Source organism: Pseudophryne corroboree, chromosome 3 (genome assembly GCF_028390025.1).
Source record: "Pseudophryne corroboree isolate aPseCor3 chromosome 3, aPseCor3.hap2, whole genome shotgun sequence".
In the NCBI taxonomy this organism is placed as follows: Eukaryota; Metazoa; Chordata; class Amphibia; order Anura; family Myobatrachidae; genus Pseudophryne; species Pseudophryne corroboree.
Genome location: NC_086446.1, coordinates 50651320 through 50676270, shown reverse-complemented (window position 1 = coordinate 50676270; position 24951 = coordinate 50651320). Strand labels below are relative to the sequence as shown.

Sequence of the window (24951 nt, the reverse complement as noted above, 5' to 3'; positions counted from 1 at the left end):
TATATATATTAAAGCAGCTATAAGGGAGCACTTAATATAAGGATATCCCTTGTATATATAGCGCTTTGTGGTGTGTGCTGGCAGACTCTCCCTCTGTCTCCCCAAAAGGGCTAGTGGGTCCTGTCTTCATTAGAGCATTCCCTGTGAGTTTGCGGTGTGTGTCGGTACGTGGTGTCGACATGTATGAGGACGATATTGGTGTGGAGGCGGAGCAATTGCCAAATATGCAGATGTCACCCCCCAGGGGGTCGACACCAGAATGGATGCCTTTATTTGTGGAATTACGTGATGGTTTATCTTCCCTTAAACAGTCAGTTGAGGACATGAGGCGGCCGGACAATCAATTAATGCCTGTCCAGGCGCCTCAAACACCGTCAGGGGCTGTAAAACGCCCTTTGCCTCAGTCGGTCGACACAGACCCAGACACGGGCACTGATTCCAGTGACGACGGTAGAAATTCAAACGTATTTTCCAGTAGGGCCACACGTTATATGATTTTGGCAATGAAGGAGACGTTACATTTAGCTGATACTACAGATACCGTAAAACAGGGTATTATGTATGGTGTGAAAAAACTACAAACAGTTTTTCCTGAATCAGAAGAATTAAATGACGTGTGTGATGAAGCGTGGGTTGCTCCTGATAAAAAGTTGATAATTTCAAAAAAGTTATTGGCATTATACCCTTTCCCGCCAGAGGTTAGGGCGCGCTGGGAAACACCCCCTAAGGTGGACAAGGCGCTCACACGCTTATCCAAACAAGTGGCGTTACCCTCTCCTGAGACGGCCGCACTTAAGGATCCATCAGATAGAAAGATGGAAGTTATTCAAAAGAATATATACACACATGCAGGTGTTATACTACGACCAGCTATAGCAACTGCCTGGATGTGCAGTGCTGGAGTAGTTTGGTCAGAATCCCTGATTGAAAATATTGATACCCTAGATAGGGACAATGTTTTACTGTCGTTAGAACAAATAAAGGATGCATTTATCTATATGCGTGATGCACAGAGGGATATTTGCACACTGGCATCTCGGGTGAGTGCTATGTCCATTTCAGCCAGAAGAGCCTTATGGACACGACAGTGGACAGGCGATGCGGATTCAAAACGTCACATGGAGGTTTTGCCGTATAAAGGGGAGGAGTTATTTGGAGTTGGTCTATCAGACTTGGTGGCCACGGCTACTGCCGGGAAATCCACTTTTTTACCTCAAGTCACTCCCCAACAGAGAAAGGCACCGACCTTTCAACCGCAGCCTTTTCGCTCCTACAAAAATAAGAGAGCAAAGGGCTTGTCGTACCTGCCACGAGGCAGAGGAAGAGGGAAGAGACACCAACAGGCAGCTCCTTCCCAGGAACAGAAGCCCTCCCCGGCTCCTGCAAAAACCTCAGCATGACGCTGGGGCCTCTCAAGCGGACTCGGGGACAGTGGGGGGCCGTCTCAAAAATTACAGCGCGCAGTGGGCTCACTCGCAGGTAGACCCCTGGATCCTGCAGATAATATCTCAGGGGTACAGGTTGGAATTAGAGACGGATCCTCCTCATCGTTTCCTGAAGTCTGCCTTACCAACCGTCTCTTCCGAAAGGGAGAGGGTGTTGGAAGCCATTCACAAGCTGTACGCTCAGCAGGTGATAGTCAAAGTACCCCTATTACAACAAGGAAAGGGGTATTATTCCACTCTATTTGTGGTACCGAAGCCGGATGGCTCGGTAAGGCCTATTCTAAATCTGAAGTCCTTGAACCTCTACATAAAAAAGTTCAAGTTCAAGATGGAGTCACTCAGAGCAGTGATAGCGAACCTGGAAGAAGGGGACTTTATGGTATCCTTGGACATCAAGGATGCGTATCTACACGTTCCGATTTACCCCGCACACCAGGGGTACCTCAGGTTCATTGTTCAAAACTGTCACTATCAGTTTCAGACGCTGCCGTTCGGATTGTCCACGGCGCCTCGGGTCTTTACCAAGGTAATGGCCGAGATGATGATTCTTCTTCGAAGAAAAGGCGTATTAGTTATCCCATACTTGGACGATCTCCTAATAAGGGCAAGGTCCAGAGAACAGCTGGAGACAGCTTTAGCACTATCTCAAGAGGTGCTAAGACAACACGGGTGGATTCTGAATATTCCAAAATCCCATTTAATCCCGACAACTCGTCTGCTGTTCCTAGGAATGATTCTGGACACGGTTCAGAAAAAGGTTTTCCTTCCAGAGGAAAAAGCCAAGGAGTTATCCGATCTGGTCAGGAACCTCCTAAAACCAGGAAAAGTGTCAGTACATCAATGCACAAGAGTCCTGGGAAAAATGGTGGCTTCTTACGAAGCAATTCCATTTGGCAGATTCCATGCAAGAATATTCCAAAGGGATCTGTTGGACAAATGGTCAGGGTCGCATCTGCAGATGCACCTGCGAATAACCCTGTCACCAAAGACAAGGGTGTCACTTCTGTGGTGGTTGCAGAAGGCTCACCTATTAGAAGGCCGCAGATTCGGCATTCAGGATTGGATCCTGGTGACCACGGACGCCAGCCTGAGAGGCTGGGGAGCAGTCACACAAGGAAGAAACTTCCAGGGAGTATGGACGAGTCTGGAAAAGTCTCTTCACATAAACATTCTGGAACTAAGAGCAATCTACAATGCTCTAAGCCAGGCGGAACTTCTCCTGCAAGGAAAGCCGGTGTTGATTCAGTCGGACAACATCACGGCGGTCGCCCATGTAAACAGGCAGGGCGGCACAAGAAGCAGGAGTGCAATGGCAGAAGCTGCCAAGATTCTTCGCTGGGCGGAGAATCACGTGATAGCACTGTCAGCAGTGTTCATCCCGGGCGTGGACAACTGGGAAGCAGACTTCCTCAGCAGACACGATCTTCATCCGGGAGAGTGGGGTCTACATCCAGAAGTCTTCAACATGTTAATAGACCGTTGGGAAAGACCAATTGTAGACATGATGGCGTCTCGCCTCAACAAGAAACTGGACAAATATTGCGCCAGGTCAAGAGATCCACAGGCAATAGCTGTGGACGCACTGGTAACTCCTTGGGTGTACCAGTCAGTGTATGTGTTTCCTCCTCTGCCGCTCATACCAAAGGTATTGAAGATCATACGGCAAAGAAGAGTAAGAACAATACTAGTGGTTCCGGATTGGCCGAGAAGGACTTGGTATCCGGAACTTCAAGAGATGCTCACGGACGAACCGTGGCCTCTACCTCTGAGAAGGGACCTGCTACAGCAGGGTCCCTGTCTTTTTCAAGACTTACCGCGGCTGCGTTTGACGGCATGGCGGTTGAACGCCAGATCCTAAAAGGGAAAGGCATTCCAGAAGAAGTCATTCCTACCTTGATTAAGGCACGGAAGGAAGTCACCGTGAAACATTATCACCGCATTTGGCGAAAATATGTAGCGTGGTGCGAGGATCGGAGGGTTCCGACGGAGGAATTCCAACTGGGTCGTTTCCTACATTTCCTGCAATCAGGATTATCTATGGGTCTCAAATTGGGATCCATTAAGGTTCAAATTTCGGCCCTGTCAATATTCTTCCAAAAAGAATTGGCCTCTGTCCCTGAGGTCCAGACTTTTGTCAAGGGAGTACTGCATATACAGCCTCCTGTGGTGCCTCCGGTGGCACCGTGGGATCTAAATGTAGTTTTAGATTTCCTCAAATCCCATTGGTTTGAACCATTGAAAAAGGTGGATTTGAAATATCTCACATTGAAAGTGACTATGTTACTAGCCCTGGCCTCTGCCAGGAGAGTATCTGAATTGGCGGCTTTATCTTATAAAAGTCCTTATCTAATCTTCCATTCGGATAGGGCAGAACTGCGGACTCGTCCGCATTTTCTCCCTAAAGTGGTATCAGCATTTCATCTGAACCAACCTATTGTGGTGCCTGCGGCCACTAGCGACTTGGAGGACTCCAAGTTGTTGGACGTTGTCAGAGCCTTAAAAATATACATTGCAAGGACGGCTGGAGTCAGAAAATCTGACTCGCTGTTTATATTGTATGCACCCAACAAGTTGGGCGCACCTGCTTCTAAGCAGTCGATTGCTCGTTGGATTTGTAACACAATTCAACTTGCACATTCTGTGGCAGGCCTGCCACAGCCTAAAACTGTAAAAGCCCACTCCACAAGGAAGGTGGGCTCATCTTGGGCGGCTGCCCGAGGGGTCTCGGCATTACAACTCTGCCGAGCAGCTACGTGGTCGGGGGAGAACACGTTTGTAAAATTTTACAAATTTGATACCCTGGCAAAGGAGGACCTGGAGTTCTCTCATTCGGTGCTGCAGAGTCATCCGCACTCTCCCGCCCGTTTGGGAGCTTTGGTATAATCCCCATGGTCCTTTCAGGAACCCCAGCATCCACTTAGGACGATAGAGAAAATAAGAATTTACTTACCGATAATTCTATTTCTCGGAGTCCGTAGTGGATGCTGGGCGCCCATCCCAAGTGCGGATTATCTGCAATACTTGTACATAGTTATTGTTAACTAATTCGGGTTATTGTTAAGGAGCCATCTTTAAGAGGCCCTTTCTGTTGTCATACTGTTAACTGGGTTTAGATCACAAGTTGTACGGTGTGATTGGTGTGGCTGGTATGAGTCTTACCCGGGATTCAAAATGCCTCCCTTATTGTGTATGCTCGTCCGGGCACAGTACCTAACTGGAGTCTGGAGGAGGGTCATAGGGGGAGGAGCCAGTGCACACCACCTGACCTAGTAAAGCTTTACTTTTTTGTGCCCTGTCTCCTGCGGAGCCGCTGTTCCCCATGGTCCTTTCAGGAACCCCAGCATCCACTACGGACTCCGAGAAATAGAATTATCGGTAAGTAAATTCTTATTTTCTTTATCATCCACTAGGGGTCACTGGAGTACTCTTGGGATATGGACGGGCGTAGCCGAACAAAGGCACTGAATATTCAAATTTAGGACTCTCCCCCCCCTCCATATCCCCAAGTACCTCAGTGTACTTTGCCAGTGTTTTTTTCGGTGCTCACAGATGAACATCGGCTTGTGGCAATGGCCACTTTTCAGAAGATTTTTATTTTTATTTTATTTTTAATTTTTACACTTCCCGTCCCAGTTTCTGGAAAAAATTGGGTCCGGGATGGTGCCGCTGCAAGGCAGCGTATGGCGTGTCGGTCCTCACAAAGAGCACCCTCACAGCCACAGGCGCTACAAGGCAGCGCATGGCGTGTCGGTCCTCACAAAGAGCACCCTCACAGCCACAGGCAGCCACTGTCTCCTGCAAACTGAACGGAGCTTACAGGAAGAAGCTCCGTCACAGCCAGGATGAGACAAAGAGCTGGAAGAAACTACATCTGCAAGGAGCTTACAACAGAAGCCCGTCACAGATGAGAAGCTGGAGGCTGCAACGAAGCTTACACAGAGAAGCTCGTCACAGCCAGGATGAAAACGGCACAAGGTAGGGGTGTCAGGGCGGTCAGCTCACGCTGCCGCCCTGCTGTGTGTGAAAGTGTTAACTGTACCCGCCACTAAGTGCCGCTGAGGGGTCCTGCTAAACTATGCGCAGAGCGGCCGCACGTCACTCAGACGCCGGCCGCTCTCACTGTGCTGATGCCCGGCACCACTACACGCCGCAGAGAGACTCCGTGTGCTGAATACGCGCAGAGCGGCCGCACGTCACTCAGACGCCGGCCGCTCTCACTGCGCTAATGCCCGGCACCATTACACGGAGACTGCCGAGACTTTCCTGTATGTTAAAGAGCGGCCGCACGTCACTCACGGACGCCGGCCGCTCTTTCAATGACACACTGCACGCTGCTGATGCCGGACACAGGAGACGGTGTACTACGCCGCCCGCTCGTCCGGACGGCTCCCCGGCGCTATATACAGCGCTCTTCTGCTATCGCTCTCCTGCTCTCCCTGCACCTCGAACCCCGTACGCTGCAGGTAACATGGGGAGACGGGGGGGGGAGGGGGAGTAATGCCCATAGCAGCAGCAAAGGCTGCATGGGTTAAAAATAAGCAGCGCAGCGTTTTAAACAGAATCAGAGGCTATATTATCAGTATAAGACTGTAGATATAAGATCAGTGGGAACTGTGATTATATGTTCAGCACATTTTATATATCTAATATATAATGAAGCTTGTTGCTGCCAGACTGTGTCTAATATCAGTATGAACTGTGATTATATGTTAAGCATTTTATATATATAATATATATATGAGGCTTTGGTTGGCAATAGGCTATCAGTGGCATAATCTATTGCAGGTTTAACCATGTTTTCTGTTATTTTCTGTTAACACTGCAAGAAAATACATGTATTTTACTGTATCCTACACCTGTGTTATCACTGTATAATCTGTATAATAGGCTATTAAGTCTATATTAAAAATGCAGCAGGTAACCTGTACTGTGATTTTATGTGAAAACATGGCATGACGCCCTTTTTAATCATTGCTGTTTTTCCAGTTATAATTCCAGAACATTCCGGCAATACACCTCTACTCCACAAGGTGGCGCAGGGGTGTTAGTGGGAATTTTTAGTTTAGGATAATTCTAGAACATTCCTGCCCTACATCTTTAAGCCACCAGAAGGCGCAGGGGTGTTAGTAGGAATTTGGTTCGGGTTTCATGCCCATGTGAACTGCTTTTCACATAAGGAACACTTTAGTTTCCTAATAAATATGCTGTTCAGCAATAACATATATATATAGATATATATGCCATATAATAACTTTATTAAGTCGTGCAAGTGTCTGTCTGTTGCCTATTAAGATGTCTGTCTACATAGCGAATAAGGCTCTAGTGCAGACTAAAAATGTTAACATTGGCAATCCAAATTAAAACAGCGGTAATCGGAGTCTCGGAATAACTCCGCCAGCGCTAACAAAAGACAATCTTTAACTCCGCCAGCGCTAACAAAAGACAATCTTTAACTCCGCCAGCGCTAACAAAAGACAATCTTTCCAAAGGGACAATTTACCTTTGGGTACCAGAGTGTTTATTTCACTGGTCTTATATTTAATGCACGATTCTATGTCAAATCTCACACCGATAACTACCAGTGAGAAGGGTACATTAGTCCAGCACTCAGGTAGTGCGGGGTTTTGGACAACCATACATAATCGTTTCCAAAGTTACGCGATCCGCCATTGGTATATGCGTTTCTGTCAAACATTATAAAAACCCCAGATACATTTGGGTCACTAGATTCTATGTATGAAACCAGGTCGATCACGGTTAAATAAGCTGCAGAGTATATCTGTAAAGCTTCTGCTAACGCCGGTTATTTTCATTGTCGTTAGTTAAGCGCGACAAGGCCAGAGCTTGTTTGCTCATAAATTTGATATACTTGTAACGGCATTTTATCCCTTTTAGGATATTCTGACATTAGCGCATACAGTATACTGGTAACGGCGTTTTATTCCTGTATAAGAAACAGTCACGCCTTGTAACGACAGGACGTTACAGTCAACAAACCAGTGGTTTGATGTCCTCTTTTACAATTGTGGAAGTGCGTCTTTTCATGTTACATTTGCGAGGTTTCATGACTTCAACTCATATATGTCTCAGCTATTTACAGCTTGGAGTACAAAACTGCTTCTGTCGAACGGTTTGGCAGGTTGTCATTTAGTCTTTGCTGGGTTATAAACCAGGCAATAGTACGCCAATAGAGTCAAAGTTACTTATTTCCCTCTGTTTGAGCAAAATCAAACAGCTCCGTTGCAATATCAATCAGCAAGTCATTTACTACAGTTAGAAAATGGATTTTCTGCAGTTAGTTTGGTTTATTGGAGCCACAAAATTGTATAATTGCATTTGATCTTCACAATGCGTATTTACCAGTCCGGTTTCTTCATCTCAGGTTCTAGCGTTTGCAAATCGCCACAACCATTACCCATTTCGTTTCTACCGTTGCTTATCGCTTGCGGTATTTACCAAAGTGATGTTGCAATGATAGCTCATCTCACATAAGAACTATGTATCAACAAAGTTCCTCTATCTTGCGCTACTAATGCGGTAGCAGATTAAGTTCGAAAACAATCACATCTAAGTCTGTTTAAACGATATCAATTCCGAAGTAAGATATAAATACGGTAAATCAAATACTTTTACCTACTACACCAGCAACAACAAAAAGTACACGCACACTAGCGGTACATTGCTGTATTCACTTATTAAGAATAAAGATGTGTTTTCAATTAGTTCGCCACCCTTCACTCGCGTTTCCCACAAAGGGACAAGGGTGCGTATACTCTGGACGACAGTCACAGAGAGTTAGGATTTGTACAGTCACAGAGAGTCAGGATTTGTAGTTAAATTCAACGCAAAGGTTCTAAAACACGACAGATTGCTGTCGATAAATGTACTAGAACTCTGTGCATTTTACAATGCAATAGATAAATGTCCTAGAACTCTGTGCATTTTACAATGCATTAAATGATTCGCTTTCAGTCGGACCAGGGATAGACTCTGGTTTCTCTTCAGAACGAATAAATCTTTCGCTTGTTACTAAAGATTTCTGTGGAGAGAAACAACCGTGAGTTTCATGTAATTTTGTTTTTCAGGCCTGGCTCACGCTGCCCTTAAGCAGTCAAACAAAGCAACGGCAGTTGCATACTCAACAACAGTGAGAACCAAGAAGCCGCATGACAATGCGGCAGGTAACTCAAATCTTCAATGGCTCAGAACGCCATTATGTAAAAATGTCAAGACATCAATCCGTGAGTGGACATCTGTTAGACACACGATCTCACCCGTCAGGGTTTGGATCTTGAAATCTGGACATTAAATCCAGAGGTGTTTCATATGTGAGTCCACACAAGGAGGTTACCCTCAAGTATACATGATGGCATCTCGCCACAATTACAAAGGTTCAGTATGTGTACATCACATTCATGAGGTCATTCAGCATCGTGTGTCTAGCTACACCATTTTCCGCTTCTCTCTTCGTTGCCAAAACGGATCAGAAGACAGTTCGTCACAGTCATACTGGTGGGATCTCATGGGTTTCAGAGAAGTTGGTTCTCGAATTTTCAAGGAATACTTGCACACGATCTGGGCCCGCTCATAATACGTCCAACCTGTTACATCAGGAAACGTTCTTTTACCCATAGTTACCTATGTACCTATTATCTATGTACCGCAGCTGCGATTGACAGGGTGAGGGTTCAGACCGCCCTCTTAAAAAATAGAGCGTTACTGTATCGGTTATACCAACCATGTTACGAAATAGTAAGCCGCTTAAGGCAGCTCATTATTAAAAAATTTCGTGTGCTTACATAGGTTGTAAACCTCGGAAGTTTCCAACATCATACTTCAAGTAACCGTATTCTGTTAAACGGAATGGGATGGAAAACTGCGTTCATCTGCACTAAGAGTGCAGGTATCTGTGTGGTAAACTTATTTTCAAAGCGTTTGCCTCTATTTGCGTCTGTAAACATCTTTCTACAAGGTGTCACCAAAGTTCAGACTCTATTTATCCCACCTACAGCGCCAGGCGATTTGAGGTTGGGTTCAGATTTATGACAGTTTTCATATTTTGGAACCTTTTTCAACAAAAGGGAATTAAGTTTTCTTATTTTGGAACCCTTTCAAAAAATGGGGATTAAGTTTCTCACTTTGGAAAACATTTTTCTTCTAGCCTTGGCTTCGGCAATAGTGCTTCGACAAGGGGTTTGTTTTCAGATTTGGGTGCCTTGTATTACAAGCCACCGTATTTGAGTTTTCTCATAACAAAGCAGATCTTCGGACGAAATCCGCTTTCGTATTCTTCACATCAATATACCAATAGTGGTTCCTGTGGGGACAGCACATTCTAAAATTCTGAATGTGGTACACGCGTTACGCGTTTATATATGTACCGAACGACTGCAGTACGTGATATGAATACGTTGTTTGTTCTATATGATACTGCAAACTGGAGTTAGCCAGTTTCTCAGCAGGCATTATCCAGTTGGATAATAATGACTACAACTCAGGCTTACTTTAAAGATAAGTTACAATCGCCTACGTCAGTAATAGTTCATCCCACAGGTTCTGTGGGAATGTCAGACCCAGCGGGTCGTGGAGTGTCTACGACGCGGCTACATAGCCTTCAGTGCACCACGTTTGTGCACCTTTACACGTTATAAATGGTGGCGCCACCAGCATTTAGCTTTGGCCTGCCTACTGTTACAAGTATCAAACAGCTCTCCCGCCCACGAGGGAAGCTTTGGTACGTCCCAAGAGTACTCCAGTGACCCCTAGTGGATGATAAAGAAAATAGGATTTTGGTACTTACCAGGTAAATCCTTTTCTTTGAATCCATAGGGGGCACTGGACGCCCACCCAGAGCAGTTTTACCTGGGTTGTTTTAAGCTCAAGGGAGCTTACTAAACAAATTTTACTTGTGTGGTATTAAGCTCAAAGGAGCTTATGGTAACACATTTTCACCGATTGGCTCAAATTATAAAGTTCTATCGGTTAAGGTGTCAACTGTTTAGTTGACAATAAGGTTACAGGTCAACTTTGTGGTTGTCTGTTATGTTATAGGGATTCTCCATTGTCAATCCTCTCTATATCCTGTTCGCTCAGTAAAAAACACTGGCAAAGTACACTGAGGTACTTGGGGATATGGAGGGGGGGGAGAGTCCTAAATTTGAATATTCAGTGCCTTTGTTCGGCTACGCCCGTCCATATCCCAAGAGTACTCCAGTGCCCCCTATGGATTCAAAGAAAAGGATTTACCTGGTAAGTACCAAAATCCTATTTTTGTGAGACCCCTGTGACTGATGCTGGCAAGGGGGGGTGTAACGCTGGTCTTCACGATCACGGCTGGCTACAGTGATCAGGACAGGGAAGTGTAGAGCCACGGCTGTCCAGGTGTTTTTTCTCTGATGCCGGCAGGAGGGGGTAACGCTGGTCTGCCTGCTCGATCACTGCTGGCTGCGGTGATTGGGACAGAGGGAGGAAGCGGGAGGGAGGACAGGGTTGCGCTTCTTGCTTTCACTGATGCGTGATCTGGATAGAAGGAGGGAGGGCTTCCGCTGGGTGGGGAGGTGCCGCAGGACTGCCCCTATTACTGTGGCCAGCAGGGCTCAGCGTTTCTGACTGGTCGACCGGGATGCGACCATCTCAGGGAATGCCCAGCCTGGCTTGGTTGCATCTGATGCGACCATGCCAGGCAAGTAATTAAAGGGATGTTCTATTCCAGGTTGAGTGTGACAAGGTGGGGGAATGCATTGGTATTTAAACAAGATCAGCTTCTAGCTGTCATTATTCAAACACAGCCTGTAACGTAAATTAGAAGCTGATTGGTTAGTACTTTATCACTCACAATTTTATCTCTTGCCAAGCTTTGATAAATAACCCCCTTGTATGTCTGTTTCCAATTGCGAGCCTTCATGTAATATTACATTATCATATAAATTACCATATTTTAGGATTTTTATTTGTGGCTAAGACAGCTTAATAGAAAATAAAATGAGTAAATATAAAGATAAGAAATGTATTCTATAAATTTGAAGGGTATAAACTGTGCAACTGTAGTAAAAATAACAATGTTGTTTCACTTTTTATAAGCTTCGGGCAGTGATGTGCCGCCAGCCGGAGCCAAGAAAACGATGAAGAGAAAAGGTAAAAAAAGAAGATAAAAAGGTGAAGATAAAAGATTAAAAAAAAAAACAACTATGTTAATCATAAAATCAATGCTGTATTAAATAGGCTCCGTAGAAAAGGAAATCGCCAAAAGATGTCCCATTAAGGAAGATGCGTCTGCGGCTGTCTTGGAAGAACGTGAGATCAACATATGAATGTCTATTTTATAATAAACCAGGTTGCTTAGAGAAGCAAATAACCCGAATATTTAAATAATATTAATGATGTTATTTCTCTAGCATCCATAAGGGATATTGTGGAATCTAGTACGATGGGGGTATAGACGGGGTCCAAAGGAGCCAGTGCATTTTACATTTCTTCAACTGGGTGTGCTGGCTCCTCCCCTCTATGCCCCCTCCCACAGGCAGTTTAGGAAAAAGTGCCCTCAGGAGAAGATGCACATCTCCGAGCTCCAGAGAGTTTTCTTCAATTTCTCTGACGTCCTAAGTGGATGCTGGGACTCCGTAAGGACCATGGGGAATAGCGGCTCCGCAGGAGACTGGGCACAACTAAAGAAAGCTTTAGGACTACCTGGTGTGCACTGGCTCCTCCCTCTATGACCCTCCTCCAGACCTCAGTTAGAATTTTGTGCCCGGCTGAGCTGGATGCACACTAGGGGCTCTCCTGAGCTCCTAGAAAAAGAAAGTTTATTTTAGGTTTTTTATTTCAGTGAGATCTGCTGGCAACAGACTCACTGCTACGAGGGACTAAGGGGAGAGAAGCGAACCTACCTGCTTGCAGCTAGCTTGGGCTTCTAAGGCTACTGGACACCATTAGCTCCAGAGGGATCGAACACAGGGCCCGACCTCGATCGTCCGTTCCCGGAGCCGCGCCGCCGTCCCCCTTACAGAGCCAGAAGCAAGAAGAGTCCTGGAAATCGGCGGCAGAAGACTTCGGTCTTCAAACAAGGTAGTGCACAGCACTGCAGCTGTGCGCCATTGCTTCCCATGCACACCTCACACTCCGGTCACTGATGGGTGCAGGGCGCTGGGGGGGGGCGCCCTGGGCTGCAATATTAAGTACCTTGGCTGGCAAAAAAAACACATAATATAGTCATAGAGACTATATATGTGTAAAATACCCCTGCCAGATATACATAGAAAAAAGCGGGAGAAGTCTGCCGAAAAAGGGGCGGGGCTATCTCCCTCAGCACACTGGCGCCATTTTCCCTCACAGCTCCGCTGGAAGGATCGCTCCCAGGCTCTCCCCTGCAGTTTCCAGACTACATAGGGTAAACAAGAGAGGGGGGGCACTAAATTTAGGCGCAATATTGTGTATACAAGCAGCTATTGGGAAAAATCACTCAGTTATAGTGTTAATCCCTGTGTTATATAGCGCTGTTGGTGTGTGCTGGCATACTCTCTCTCTATCTACCCAAAGGGCTTTGTGGGGTCCTGTCCTCAGTCAGAGCATTCCCTGTGTGTGTGCGGTGTGTCGGTACGGCTGTGTCGACATGTTTGATGAGGAGGCTTATGTGGAGGCGGAGCAAGTGCCGATAAATGTGATGTCACCCCCTGCGGGGCCGACACCTGAGTGGATGGACTTGTGGAAGGAATTAAAAGTGTCAGCTCCTTACATAAAAGGTTTGACGACATATCAGATGTGGGACAGCCGGCTTCTCAGCTTGTGCCTGCCCAGCTGTCTCAAAAGCCATCAGGGGCTCTTAAACGCCCGCTACCTCAGATGGCAGACACAGATGTCGACACGGATACTGAATCCAGTGTCGACGACGATGAGACAAATGTACATTCCAATAGGGCCACACGTTACATGATTGAGGCAATGAAAAATGTGTTGCACATTTCTGATATTACCCCAGGAACCACAAAAAAGGGTATTATGTTTGGGGAGAAAAAACTACCAGTGGTTTTTCCCCCATCTGAGGAATTAAATGAGGTGTGTGAAGAAGCGTGGGCTTCCCCCGATAAGAAACTGGTAATTTCTAAAAGGTTACTAATGGCGTACCCTTTCCCGCCAGAGGATAGGTCACGTTGGGAAACATCCCCTAGGGTGGATAAAGCGCTTACACGTCTGTCAAAAAAGGTGGCACTACCGTCTCTGGACACGGCCGCCCTAAAGGAGCCTGCTGATAGGAAGCAGGAGGCTATCCTGAAGTCTGTATATACACACGCAGGTATTATACTGAGACCAGCTATTGCTTCAGCATGGATGTGCAGTGCTGCAGCTGCGTGGTCAGATTCCCTGTCGGAAAATATTGATACCCTAGACAGGGACACTATATTGCTATCCATAGAGCATATAAAAGACGCAGTCTTATACATGAGAGATGCACAGAGGGATATTTGCCGGCTGGCATCTAAAATAAGTGCAATGTCCATTTCTGCCAGGAGAGGATTATGGACTCGGCAGTGGACGGGTGATGCAGATTCTAAAAGGCACATGGAAGTTTTGCCTTATAAGGGTGAGGAGTTGTTCGGAGATGGTCTCTCGGACCTCGTTTCCACAGCAACAGCTGGGAAGTCAGCATTTTTACCCCATGTTCCCTCACAGCCAAAGAAAGCACCTTGTTATCAGGTACAGTCCTTTCGGCCCCATAAAGGCAAGCGGGTTAAAGGCGCGTCCTTTCTGCCCAGAGGTAGAGGGAAAAAGCTGCAGCATACAGCCATGTTCCTAGGAGCAAAACTCCTCCCCCGCTTCCTCCAAGTCCACCGCATGACGCTGGGGCTCCACAGGCGGAGCCAGGTACGGTAGGGGCCCGTCTCAAAAACTTCAGCAATCAGTGGGCTCGCTCACGGGTGGATCCCTGGATCCTTCAAGTAGTATCTCAGGGGTACAAGCTGGAATTCGAGACGTCTCCCCCCGCCGTTTCCTCAAATCTGCCTTGCCAACAACTCCCTCAGGCAGGGAGGCAGTGCTAGAGGCAATTCACAAGCTGTATTCCCAGCAGGTGATAGTCAAGGTGCCCCTCCTTCAACAAGGACGGGGTTACTATTCCACAATGTTTGTGGTACCGAAACCGGACGGTTCGGTGAGACCCATTTTAAATTTGAAATCCTTGAACACATATATAAAAAAATTCAAGTTCAAGATGGAATCGCTCAGGGCGGTTATTTCAAGCCTTGACGAGGGGGATTACATGGTATCACTGGACATCAAGGATGCTTACCTGCATGTCCCCATTTACCATCATCACCAGGAGTACCTCAGATTTGTGGTACAGGATTGTCATTACCAATTCCAGACGTTGCCGTTTGGTCTGTCCACGGCACCGAGGGTATTTACCAAGGTAATGGCCGAAATGATGATACTCCTTCGAAAAAAGGGAGTTTTAATTATCCCGTACTTGGACGATCTCCTGATAAAGGCGAGGTCCAGGGAGCAGTTGTTGGTCGGGGTAGCACTATCTCGGGAGGTGCTACAACAGCACGGTTGGATTCTAAATATCCAAAGTCACAGCTGGTCCCTACGACACGTCTACTGTTCCTGGGGATGGTTCTGGACACAGAACAGAAAAAAGTGTTTCTCCCGGAGGAGAAAGCCAAGGAGCTGTCATCTCTAGTCAGAGGCCTCCTGAAACCAAAACAGGTGTCGGTGCATCACTGCACGCGAGTCCTGGGAAAAATGGTAGCTTCCTACGAAGCAATTCCATTCGGCAGGTTCCATGCAAGGACCTTTCAGTGGGACCTGTTGGACAAGTGGTCCGGATCGCATCTTCAGATGCATCGGCTGATAACCCTGTCTCCAAGGACCAGGGTGTCTCTGCTGTGGTGGCTGCAAAGTGCTCATCTTCAAGAGGGCCGCAGATTCGGCATACAGGACTGGGTTCTGGTGACCACGGATGCCAGCCTTCGAGGCTGGGGGGCAGTCACACAGGGAAGAAACTTCCAAGGACTATGGTCAAGTCAGGAGACTTCCCTACACATAAATATTCTGGAACTGAGGGCCATTTACAATGCCCTAAGTCAGGCAAAACCCCTGCTTCAAAACCTGCCGGTACTGATCCAGTCAGACAACATCACGGCAGTCGCCCATGTAAACCGACAGGGCGGCACAAGAAGCAGGACGGCGATGGCAGAAGCCACAAGGATTCTCCGATGGGCGGAAAATCACGTGTTAGCACTGTCAGCAGTGTTCATTCCGGGAGTGGACAACTGGGAAGCAGACTTCCTCAGCAGGCACGACCTCCACCCGGGAGAGTGGGGACTTCATCCAGAAGTCTTCCAACTGATTGTAAACCGTTGGGAAAGGCCACAGGTGGACATGATGGCGTCCCGCCTAAACAAAAAGCTAGAAAGATATTGCGCCAGGTCAAGAGACCCTCAGGCGATAGCTGTGGACGCTCTAGTGACACCGTGGGTGTACCGGTCGGTTTATGTGTTCCCTCCTCTTCCTCTCATACCCAAGGTACTAAGGATAATAAGGAGAAGAGGAGTAAGAACTATACTCACTGTTCCGGATTGGCCAAGAAGAGCTTGGTACCCGGAACTTCAAGAAATGATCTCAGAGGACCCATGGCCTCTGCCGCTCAGACAGGACCTGCTGCAGCAGGGGCCCTGTCTGTTCCAAGACTTACCGCGGCTGCGTTTGACGGCATGGCAGTTGAACACCGGATCCTGAAGGAAAAGGGCATTCCGGAGGAAGTCATTCCTACGCTGATTAAAGCTAGGAAAGAAGTGACCGCAAACCATTATCACCGCATTTGGCGAAAATATGTTGCGTGGTGTGAGGCCAGGAAGGCCCCAACGGAGGAATTTCAGCTGGGCCGTTTTCTGCACTTCCTACAGTCAGGGGAGACTATGGGCCTAAAATTGGGTTCCATTAAGGACAAGATTTCGGCTCTGTCGATTTTCTTCCATAGAGAACTGGCTTCACTACCGGAAGTTCAGACTTTTGTTAAGGGAGTGCTGCATATTCAGCCCCCTTTTGTGCCTCCAGTGGCACCTTGGGATCTCAACGTGGTGTTGGTTTTCCTAAAGTCACTTTGGTTTGATCCACTTAAAACCGTGGAATTAAAATATCTCACGTGGAAAGTGGTCATGCTGTTGGCCTTGGCTTCGGCCAGGCGTGTGTCAGAATTGGCGGCTTTGTCATGTAAAAGCCCTTATCTGATTTTCCATATGGATAGGGCAGAATTGAGGACTCGTCCCCAGTTTCTCCCTAAGGTGGTATCAGCCTTTCATTTGAACCAACCTATCGTGGTGCCTGCGGCTACTAAAGACTTGGAGGCTTCCAAGTTGTTGGACGTAGTCAGGGCCCTGAGAATTTATGTTTCCAGGACAGCTAGTGTCAGGAAAACTGACTCGTTGTTTATCCTGTATGCACCCAACAAGCTGGGTGCTCCTGCTTCAAAGCAGACTATTGCTCGCTGGATCTGTAGTACGATTCAGCTTGAACATTCTGCGGCTGGACTGCCGCATCCTAAATCAGTGAAAGCCCATTCCACGAGGAAGGTGGGCTCTTCTTGGGCGGCTGCCCGAGGGGTCTCGGCTCTACAACTTTGCCGAGCAGCTACTTGGTCGGGGTCAAACACATTTGCTAAATTCTACAAGTTTGACACCCTGGCTGAGGAGGACCTAGAGTTTGCCCATTCGGTGCTGCAGAGTCATCCGCACTCTCCCGCCCGTTTGGGAGCTTTGGTATAATCCCCATGGTCCTTACAGAGTCCCAGCATCCACTTAGGACGTCAGAGAAAATAAGATTTTACTCACCGGTAAATCTATTTCTCGTAGTCCGTAGTGGATGCTGGGCGCCCGTCCCAAGTGCGGATTGTCTGCAATACTTGTATATAGTTATTGTTTAACTAAAGGGTTATTGTTGAGCCATCTGTTGAGAGGCTCAGTTATTGTTCATACTGTTAACTGGGTATAGTATCACGAGTTATACGGTGTGATTGGTGTGGCTGGTATGAGTCTTACCCGGGATTCAAAATCCTTCCTTATTGTGTCAGCTCTTCCGGGCACAGTATCCTAACTGAGGTCTGGAGGAGGGTCATAGAGGAAGGAGCCAGTGCACACCAGGTATTCCTAAAGCTTTCTTTAGTTGTGCCTAGTCTCCTGCGGAGCCGCTATTCCTCATGGTCCTTACGGAGTCCCAGCATCCACTACGGACTACGAGAAATAGATTTACCGGTGAGTAAAATCTTATTGTCTTTTTTATGTTTGTTATTTTCCTTATGCTGTTTGGGCAACAGCATACCTGCATCGTGGGAGTTAGGGGGGGGGGGGGGAGAGGGGGGTTGGTCAACGGCCTTACGAGGTACAGAGCCGCTTCCCCGCTGCAGGACCACCGTGAGGGGTTGTTCAGCAGGGCACTGCGCCTTGGCTGTCTCAGCCGCAGCATGCCGCACACCCCTAACGCTGCCTGAAGGTGACATCGGTGGTGAGTACACACCGGGGGCCTCGCTAGGGTGGTCCCCCGGTTCAAAGTGCGGCTGACCACGGGCGCTGCTTACGGGACCCTCCCGGGGGGCTCTTGCTATACTGGCACAAAAACGCTTTGACTAGCACTTGTTGTGATGTTTTTAAGCTATATGGAGGCTTTGCCAGTATAATATATCAGTGTAACTTCGGCACCATTGGAGGGGGCGGAGCTACATCAGAGCGGGACCTGAGGCTCTTTGGCGCCTTCCTCTGCTTACTGCAGCCATTCTCAGCACACACAGCGCTTCCTGACTCCTCAGCCACGCTGAATATCTGGTACAGGGTGTAGCAAAGGGGGAGAGCCGCTTGTGTACACTATCTGGGTCCTCTTGGGGCCAGGAATTGTTAGTGTGTACTGTAATATAGTGAGCTGACAGCCTCTCTGGGTCTGTATAGCTAGGGGTGTGCCGGTGTCCTTCTCTCTCACATACAGTAGGACAAGCTTGCAATATAACTGTCTGTGTGTATGTGTATGTAATTGTGCTTACTGTGAAACATGGGTAAATACAAGCTGTGCAGTGTATGCCACACCAGATTCTCCCCATTATCATCTGATTCTGTTTCATGTGTACAATGCAGCCAATCTTCACAAATCAGTGACTGGGCTGGGGGAGAAGGTCCAGAGCCCCACTGGCTAGGGTCTCTTAATACTATCAGATATGTCATCCCAGCTCACTGCTAATGTACAGAAGACTCAGCTACTACAACAAGTTGTTGCAGATTTAGCTGCTAGGGCAGATGCAGCACAGCCCCCCCTCTCTCATGCAGGTCCACAGAAGCGTGGGTTACTTGCTCTACTCTCTGATACAGATGAGGATATACAGGAGGATGGGGATGACTTGGATCCCGTTACTGGGGATCCCAATTCTGCTCAGGGTATTGAACCCCTAATTATGGCTATATGGGACGTGTTAAAAGTCCCTCTAGAGGACGCTGCGTCACAGCAGTAATTTTTTCTTTATACAAAACAAGCCTAATGTCACTTTCCCTGACTATAGAGTTAGATGACCTATTCAAGCTGGCGTGGAAAAATCCAGACAAAAACTTCCAAGTGTCCAAAAAAATTTGTCGCACTTTCCCATTTGCTTCTGAAGGTAGAACATTTTTGGAGGAACCCCAGTGGTTGATGTATCAGTCTCTCGCCTGTCCAAAAAGGCGATGCTGCTTGCCCCGGGCTCCTTTACCAGGAAGGATTCTGGGGATAGGAAAATAGAGACTACACTCAAATCTATTTACATGGCTGGGCCACTCAAATTCAGGGGGGCCTCTCGGGGGATCTGCCCTTGGTCACTATGGTGACCCTCCTAAAACACATTCAGGACACTACCCGTGTCCTCTTTGATTCGCTCAATGAGATGGGGAACATTAATGCTAGGACTTCAGCCATGGCAGTGTCGGCGCGTAGGGCCTTGTGGCTGTGTCAGTGGATTGCGGACGCAGAATCCAGATGTAGTGTGGAATCCCTTCCCTTTTCTGGGGAATGGCTCTTTGGGGTTGAATTAGATACCTGGATTTCTAAAGTTACAGCTGGGAAATCCACGTTTCTACCCACTGGAGCCCCGCCGGCGAGGTGCTCCTATCCGGGGCCATCTGTCCAGTCCTTTTGGTCTCACAGATTTCAATCTAAGGCCAGAGGTGCCTCCAATGCGACTAGAGGCACCAGAGGTAAGTCAAGAAAACCTGCAAGCACCAGCTCTCAGGAACAGACTACCAGTTCTGCTTCCGCTAAGGCCTCAGCATGACGGTGCTCATCCACCCCGAGGGGATCTCGAAGTGGGAGCTTGACTGCGTCACTTCAGCCGCGTCTGGGATACCTCCTGCCAGGATACCTGGGTCAGAAATCTAGTTTCTCGAGGCTACAAGCTGAAGTTCGACAGTGCTCCTCCCCATCAATTTTTCAAATCAAGCTTACCAGCTTTCGAGGATATGCAAGTTACGTTGCAACAGGCCATCCAAAAGTTGGTCCAGTCCACGTCATTTTACCAATACCGCAACGCGGCAAGGGGTTGTACTCCAACCTAAGGTGCCGAAACCGGTATGTTCAGTAAGACCCATTTTCAATCTAAAATCCTTGAATCCTTATTTGAAGGTGTTCAAGTTCAAAATGTAATCCCTGCGAGCAGAGATTGCGAGCCTGGAAGAACAGGAATTCATGGTCTCCTTGGATATCAAGGACACCTACCTCCATATTTCGATTTGGCCGCCTCATCAGGTGTACCTGCGGTTTGCCCTGCTGGACAATCACTTCCAATTCCTGTCCACAGCCCCGAGGGTATTCACGAAGGTGATGGCGGAGATTATGTTCCAACTCTGGGTCCAGGGGGGTCAATGTTGTCCCTTACCTGAACAATCTTCTGATAAAAGCAAGATCCAGGGAGCTTTTATTGCTCCATGTCGACTGCACTATCCATCTTCTGTCACACCATGGGTGGATCCTCAACTTACAGAAGTCCCACCTGGAGCCAACTCAGAGGCTCCTGTTCCTGGGGATGTTGCTGGATACTGTGGCCCAGAAGGTGTTCCTACCAGAGGACAAGGCGAGAACACTTCAGTAGCTGGTATGCATGGTACTCCGACCTACTCGAGCGTCCATCCATCTTTGCATAAGATTATTGGGAAAGATGGTTGCCTCGTATGAGGCGATCAAGTATTGGAGGTTCCATGCCAGAACATTTCAATTGGATCTCCTAAGCAAGTGGTCCGGATCACATCTACAGATGCACCGGATGATTCGGCTGTCACCGCAGGCCAGGATTTCCCTCCTGTGGTGGCTGCAGTCCTCCAATCTTCTGGAAGTTTCAGGATTCAGGATTAGACCCTCCTCATGATGGATGCAAGTCTAAGGGGATGGGGAGCTGTCACCCAAGGAGCAAAGTTCCATGGCAGGTGGTTGAGCAAAGTTCCAGGGCAGGTGGCCAGCCAACGAAAGCCTCCTTCTGATCAACATTCTTGAACTTGGGGCGATCTACAATGCTCTGCTTCAGGGCTCTCCTCAGGGATCTCGCGATCCAGGTACAGTCGGATAACGCCACGGCGGTGGTGGCGTACATCAATTGACAAGGAGGGATAAAAAGCAGAGTCTGCCTGCAAAAGGTGTCAAAGATATTTCTCTGGGCGGAAAGAAATGCAAGAGCTCTGTCAGCAATCTTCATTCCGAGTGCGGGCAACTGGGAAGCGGACTTCCTGAGTCTTCACGATCTCCACCCGGGGGAGTGGGGTCTCCACCAGCAGGTCATCAACCGGTGGGGCTGCCCGTAGATAGACAAGATGGCTTCTCGTCTCAACAAGAAACTTCCCTGGAATTGCTCTTGAACCAGGGACCCACGGGCGAGGGCAGTGGATTCACTGGCATCGCCTTGGCCTTACCTGCTGGTCTACCTGTTTCCTCAGATTCCATTTCTCCCAAGGGTGCTAAGGCGAATCAGGAATCCAAGAATCCAGGCAATTCTGATTGCCCCGGATTGGCCTCGGAAAGCGTGGTACGCGGATCTTCTGGACATGTCCGTCGAAGACCCTTGGCCTCTGCCACTAAAAAGCTATCTTCTTCAACAAGGACTGTTCGTCTACCCAGACTTACAGCGACTTGACGGCATGCAGCTTGAGCGGAACATCCTAGGTCACAAGGGCCTTTCCAAAAAGGTTATTACTACCATGGTTCAGGCAAGAAAACCGGTGACATCAAAACACTATCATCATATCTAGAGGAGATATGTCTCTTCGTGCGAGGAGGACAAGTATCCGCCTGCTGAGTTTCACTTGGGACGTTTTTTACGTTTCCTGCAGGCTGGTGTGGATACAGGCTTACGTCTGGGTTCCATTAATGTCCAGATTTCAGCCCTCTCCATTTTCTTCCAGAAGAAATTGGCAGTGTTGCCAGAAGTTCAGACTTTCTTGCAAGGGGTACTCCACATCCAACCTCCTTTTGTGCCGCCTACGGCACTTAAAGATCTGAATGTTGTGTTGGACTTTCTACAGTCGTCCTGGTTTGAAGCTCTGATGACGGTAGAAGACAAGTACCTTACGTGGAAGACGGTGATGTTACTGGCCCTTGCTTCTGCCCGATGTTTCTCAGAATTGGGGGCCTTGTCGTGTAAAAGTCCATATTTGGTCTTTTACGAGGACAGGGCAGAGCTCCGGACTAGGCAGCAGTTCCTTCCGAAGGTTGTCTCTGCATTTCACTTGAACAGCCTATTGTGATTCCAGCCGTTCTGGCACTTCTGCTTCTCCGGAAGCATTGGATGCTGTGCAAGCCTTGAAGATCAATGTCAAGAGAACAGCTTGGATCAGAAAGACGTATTCTTTGTTCGTGCTCTATGATGCGCAGAAAAAGGGTTGTCCTGCTTCAAAACAGTCCATTGCTCTTTGAATTAGGCTTACTATTCAACAGGCCTATGTGTCGGCAGCCTTACATGTTCCTACGTCTGTGAAGGCCCACTCCACAAGATCAGTGGGTTCTTCCTGGGCGGCTGCCCGTGGAGTCTCGGCCGTACAACTATGTCGAGTCTGGTCGGGGAAGAACACCTTTGTTAAGTTCTACAAGTTTGATACCCAGTTTGGGCAGGTGGTGCTGCAGCAGTCTCTGCATGTTCCCGCCCGTTCTGGAAGCTTTGGGACATCCCCATTGTACTAGGGGCCTAATTCAGACCTGATCCCTCGCTAGGGTTATTTTGCACTGCTGCGAGCAGTTAGTCACCGCCGAGAGGGGAGTGTATTTTTGCTTTGCAAGTGTGCGAACACATGTGTAGCCGAGCAATACAAAAAAGTTTTGTGCAGTTTCTGAGTTGCCCAGGACTTATTCAGCCGCTGCGATCACTTCAGCCTGTTCATCTCCGGAATTGACGTCAGTCACCTGCCCTGCAAACGCTTGGACACGCCTGCGTTTTTCCAACCACTCCCAGAAAACGGTCAGTTGCCACCCACAAACACCTTCCTATCAATCACCTTGCGATCGGCTATGCGAATGGATTCTTAGTACAATCCATCGCACAGCAATGATCCGCTTTGTACCCGTGCAACACGCCTGCGCAGTGCATACGCATGTGCAGTTCTGACCTAATCGCAGCAAAAAATCCTAGCATGTGATCAGGTCTGAATGACCCCCTAGATTACCCAATATATTCCTTATGGATGCTAGAAAAAATAGGATTTTAATTACCTACCGGTAAATCCTTTTCTCGTAGTCCATAAGGGAGATTAGGCACCCTCCTCTGTGCGTTGACTTTTCTGCAGGTTCTTGTTGTGTGGTTACCTGTTCAGCTTTTGCTGTTTGTTGTTACCAGCCGTTGCTGGCTGTTATATGTTAGTGGGGTGCTGGTATGTGAATCTCACCACCTTTTATGTTATCCTGTTCCTTCTCTCATATATGTCCTTTCTCCTTTGGGCACGTTTTTACCTGTAACTGCCTGTGGGAGGGGCATAGAGGGGAGGAGCCAGCACACCCAGTTGAAGAAATTTAAAGTGCACTGACTCCTTTGGACCCCGTCTATACCCCATTGTACTAGATTCCCCAATATCCCTTATGGACTACGAGAAAAGGATTTACTGGTAGGTACTTAAAATCCTGTTTTCAGCACTGCGTCTTTTTCCCCACACCCCCTCAAGTCTGATTTTTCCTAAAATCGTTATTTTTAGAAAAAATCATTGGGACTTCCTCTGGAGCACCTGCGGAATGCCCACGTGAGGACTAATTAAGCAATTGGAAGTTTCCAATTACCTTAAGTAGTCCTTAATTACCTTCTGAAGCTAGGTCTTCTTCCTCCAGCACCGGGATCCGGTCTTGCTGCAGCGTTGTGTCTTTGTTTGTCAGACCCCTGTGACTGATGCTTGGAAGGAGGGGGTGTAACGCTGGTCTTCACGATCACGGCTGACTACAGTGATCAGGACAGGGAAGTGTAGAGCCACGGCTGTCCAGGTTTATTTTCTCTGATGCCGGCAGGAGGGGGTAACGCTGGTCTGCCTGCTCGATCACTGCTGGCTGCGGTGATTGGGACAGAGGGAGGAAGCGGGAGGGAGGACAGGGTTGCGCTTCTTGCTTTCACTGATGCGTGATCTGGATAGAAGGAGGGAGGGCTTCCGGTGGGTGGGGAGGTGCCGCAGGACTGCCCCTATCACTGTGTCCAGAAGTGATCGGCGTTTCTGACTGGTCGACCGGGATGCGACCATCTCAGGGAATACCCAGCCTGGCTTGGTTCCATCTGATGCGACCATGCCAGGCAAGTAATTAAAGGGATGTTCTATTCCAGGTTGAGTGTGACAAGGTGGGGGAAAGCATTGGTATTTAAACAAGATCAGCTTCTAGCTGTCATTATTCAAACAAAGCCTGTAACATGTAAATTAGAAGCTGATTGGTTAGTACTTTATCACTTACAATTTTATCTCTTGCCAAGCTTTGATAAATAACCCCCTTGTATGCCTGTTTCCAATTGGGAGCCCGCATGTAATATTACATTATCATATAAATTACCACATTTTAAGATTTTTATTTGTGGCTAAGACAGCTTAATAGAAAATAAGATGAGTAAATATGAAGATAAGAAATGTATTCTATAAATTTGAAGGGTATAAACTGTGCAACTGTAGTAAAAATAACAATGTTGTTTCACTTTTTATAAGCTTCGGGCAGTGACGTGCTGCCAGCCGGAGCCAAGAAAACGATGAAGAGAAAAGGTAAAAAAAAGAAGATAAAAAGGTGAAGATAAAAGATTAAAAATAACTACTATGTTATTCATAAAATCAATGCTGTATTAAATAGGCCCCGTAGAAAAGGAAATCGACAAAAGATGTCCCATTAAGGAAGATGCGTCTGCGGCTGTCTTGGAAGAACGTGAGATCAACATATGAATGTCTATTTTATAATCAACCTGGTTGCCTAGAGAAGCAAATAACCCGAATATTTAAATAATATTAATGATGTTATTTCTCTAGCATCCATAAGGGATATTGTGGAATCTAGTACGATGGGGGTATAGACG

The 24951-nt window shown here is 47.6% G+C and overlaps 1 protein-coding gene and 1 pseudogene across 3 annotated transcripts in view; both read left to right on the top strand.

Moving 5' to 3' along the window:
* Positions 1-24951, top strand: part of LOC135057475 (nucleolar RNA helicase 2-like) — a 198162-nt gene that overhangs the window by 90327 nt on the left and 82884 nt on the right. For all 3 annotated transcript variants that reach the window (XM_063963359.1, XM_063963358.1, XM_063963360.1), the window contains 4 exons: positions 11526-11579; positions 11667-11738; positions 24593-24646; positions 24732-24803. In XM_063963359.1, the coding sequence (XP_063819429.1) occupies positions 11526-11579; positions 11667-11738; positions 24593-24646; positions 24732-24803 (252 nt within the window). The remainder of the gene's footprint in view (positions 1-11525; positions 11580-11666; positions 11739-24592; positions 24647-24731; positions 24804-24951) is intronic.
* Positions 8431-8538, top strand: LOC134899901 (U5 spliceosomal RNA; annotated as a pseudogene).